Genomic DNA, 3,240 nt, shown 5'->3' with positions numbered 1-3,240 from the left:
AATCTACTTGATAGTTTTTAGCTAAATTTGTTGGGAAGTAACCATTCCTGTTTGAATTTTCTTTTTTTTTTTTTGGAGAATGATTCACATTTGTCCGAAAACATGCAATTTAATGTACAAATTTACTTAGAATGCTGTTTGGTAATGAACTTTCACTGATACCTGTTATTTAGATACTGTTTTTGCGGTAATAACTGTTTAAGTTTTAACCTTTTCTCAACTATTAATTCCCAAATTGTCAGTGAAGTTTATAAATCTTTTATAGAATTTTAAGACATTTTGAAGGTTTGAGTTGTAAATGAGGTTTGTAAGGAAATATACCCCGGTTTTATCTTTAAGTTTATCACATATAAACAGTTTGTAGGCTTGACTGTAGTTTTGCTAGAATGCCTGAAAATAATAAACATGTCATATTCAACATCTAATATTTGCTTAGTGTTCTTTCGGCGTTAACATCACAACTTGTGAGCACTATTACATATTTAATAAACTGGAAGATTGCATTTAACTTAAACTCAGAACTGTGAAAGCATATAAACAGTTTTTAAAACTCTAATTTCTCTTAAATGAAAAAGAAGTGTTACTTTTTGCCTGCTTCTCTTTGCTTGTTGTCATAGAAAGCAAGAAAACTAACTGTCAACAAACTTACCTTGAGTTTACAGATATTATGGAGAGCATACAGTCTTACACTTTCATGTGGTGAATCAGCCTAATAGATTATGCAATGATTTTCAACTCTGTTCTTCTTAGGTTGTAAATTCAAGGTTAATCAGCATAACAAGCATAAGTCTAACCTATAATATGCTCTATCAAAGCCCAAGATGGACTATAATGTAACAACATAATCCTTCAGTATCATTTTAATTTATACATGTAATCTTTTTTCAACCTACTGAAGCCCAAAGTATTGGTCTCTGATAAATAAAATTGGATTAAAGGAAATGTTTCATAAAAACTAATGGTTTTTAACAAAACCAAATAAGGAACCTATTTTGTTCAAGAATTTCATTGTTTTACTTTTTTAGCTGTGATTTAACTGCAGCTCTTACTGTTTTTAAGTCACTTCGAATGATTTTTAATTTGTCACTTGGTATATGACTTCTTAAATTGATAAAATTATCAGATTAATCAGTTAGAGAAGGATGAAGATGTTGTTGCTCAGGCACAAGCAATTGCAGCATTGGAATCTTTACCAGAGTTCTCACCTTCTGTTGTCAATGCTCTGAATAACTTCCTCACTGATTCCAAGGTTCTTTCTCTTCGCTAAAGACTTACTTATGAGTCATACTTAGTGGAATTCATTTGTTTAATTTTTCTTGTGGTGTCAAGGCCTTTTGGAGAGTTCGAATTGAGGCGGCATTTGCATTGGCTAATACATCTTCTGAGGTATCATAAATTTTATTTCTTTATGTGATGTTAACCAAAATTAGTAGCTTTTGTTGGAAAACTTGTCCAATATTTTTAGCCCTTCTTTTGCAAGAAAGCCACTTCTTACTGAGTTTTGCTAGAAGTATTCTTAACTTTCGTTTTTAGTGTTGATTTGTGTGATGCTGTAAATGTGGCATGGATTGATGTTTTCTTTTAAAATCTATGTTTACGGTATCTCTTTCATATAATGAGCTATATGACAGGGAGCTTAAAATTGGTCTTTTGGTTGTTTTCAACAGTGAGATTTATTATACTTTGGAACACAGATTAGTACTATTATTTTTTAAATTGTTTTGTATTTTTGAACTTAAAGTAATTGTACTTCAACTTTTATTTAATAGTTTGCATATATAATCAGCCTTTGTCATCGTCTTCTTTTTGGTTTTATACATTCCAAGTGCTTCAGACATGGAGTTTTATTTCATTGTCTGGCAGGAAACTGATTTGGCTGGTTTGCAACATCTGGTGAGATTTTATAAAAGTCAAAGGTTTGATGCAGACATTGGACTCCCCAAGTGAGTTGCTTAACCTACATTCTCAATTTGTTAGTGATTGTTAAAATGTCTTGTATAAGAAGTTAAATTTCCTGCTGATCTTGCCAGACCAAATGACTTCCGTGATTTTCCAGAGTACTTTGTTCTTGAGGTAATGCAATGAGGTAGGCTATGTGGTAAACTATGTACCTTATGATGTCATTTCTGTACAATATTATAGCTAGCTCTGATGCCTCTGTGGCTGTGAAATTGTTGGTTTGCGTAAGTTGAATTAAACACTATGCAAGAAATTTTTAACCTAGCAATCTGAAAAGGGGTGATAATGTACAAGGAAGTAACATTAGGTAATTCCTTTTCCCATGTGGAACTTTTTAGGCTCACTCTAGCTTAGAAGTGAACAATGTTCTGTATTCTGTCTACAGTTTTAGCTTTTTCCATTCCTTAGAGATGCCTATCGTGAATGCGTCGATGCTCATGGCTGAGCTGCTAAATGTATAACTAAAATGTAGTTTGTGAGAGTTTCTAAAACCTTCTTCATTTTCTTTGGTTCTTTAGGCCATTCCACGGGCCATAGCTATGGTAAGAGCTGCAGATAAGAAAAGTCCAAGAGAAGCTGTTGAGTTTGTTCTGCAACTTTTGAAGGTAGGATTTTCCTTGGCCTTCACTTATTCTAAAAGAGATCAACAAGACTATTGAATGGCCATACAAATCAATCTACAGTCCTGGCAGTTTTCTAATTTTGCTATATAGGAAATATCTCTTAATGAGTAATCACTGGTACATAGCTGCTAGTGGCTGCATGAGTTGATAGAACCTTTATTTCTTTTATTTTGATTTGCTTGGTTTATTTGTCAAGAAGAGAAGAAAACAGGGGGTGGCTTCCTTGAGTGAGTTATCAATGATAGATAGGTCTCTGGTGCTGCTTGGAATAATGGAACCTTATTTTATTTGTTGCATGGTTAACTTATCTACAGCACAGAAAAGAGGGAGAAGGTGTCGTATAAAAACTTGCATTGTTTTGTTCAGTCATTAAGTTAGGAGTTCTCTAAACAATATGAGACCTGGTCCAAGACAAATCTCATAGAATCTAATCCATCTTTATAAATCTGCTCACGAACTTTAGGTTCCTTGATAAATTTTACCTAGTGAAATTGTTTAGCATGAAGTTATTTATATATTATGGGATTTTGTTTTCTGACATTAATGGGATATCCTTATTAGACCCTGTATTGCTAGTCCCTTTTGTTACTTTCACTTGTGTAGAGGTTGCTTTTTTCTGTTTGATGGAACTTTTGCAGTTAGATATTTGTTCTACCTA

General features: G+C 33.0%; 1 protein-coding gene across 6 annotated transcripts in view; it reads left to right on the top strand.

The window, feature by feature from the left end:
* Positions 1 to 3,240, top strand: part of TAF2 (TBP-associated factor 2) — a 20,436-nt gene that overhangs the window by 11,892 nt on the left and 5,304 nt on the right. For all 6 annotated transcript variants that reach the window (XM_021436902.2, XM_021436903.2, XM_021436905.2 and 3 more), the window contains 5 exons: positions 1,124 to 1,249; positions 1,330 to 1,386; positions 1,864 to 1,943; positions 2,031 to 2,073; positions 2,478 to 2,564. In XM_021436902.2, coding sequence (XP_021292577.1) covers positions 1,124 to 1,249; positions 1,330 to 1,386; positions 1,864 to 1,943; positions 2,031 to 2,073; positions 2,478 to 2,564 — 393 coding nt within the window. The remainder of the gene's footprint in view (positions 1 to 1,123; positions 1,250 to 1,329; positions 1,387 to 1,863; positions 1,944 to 2,030; positions 2,074 to 2,477; positions 2,565 to 3,240) is intronic.

This window comes from Theobroma umbraticum, unplaced genomic scaffold (assembly GCF_002168275.2).
Source record: "Theobroma umbraticum cultivar Fairchild unplaced genomic scaffold, ASM216827v3 scaffold_146.0, whole genome shotgun sequence".
In the NCBI taxonomy this organism is placed as follows: domain Eukaryota; kingdom Viridiplantae; phylum Streptophyta; class Magnoliopsida; order Malvales; family Malvaceae; genus Theobroma; species Theobroma umbraticum.
Note: the sequence above shows the minus strand (reverse complement) of the source record. Positions and strands in the feature narration are given on the sequence as shown.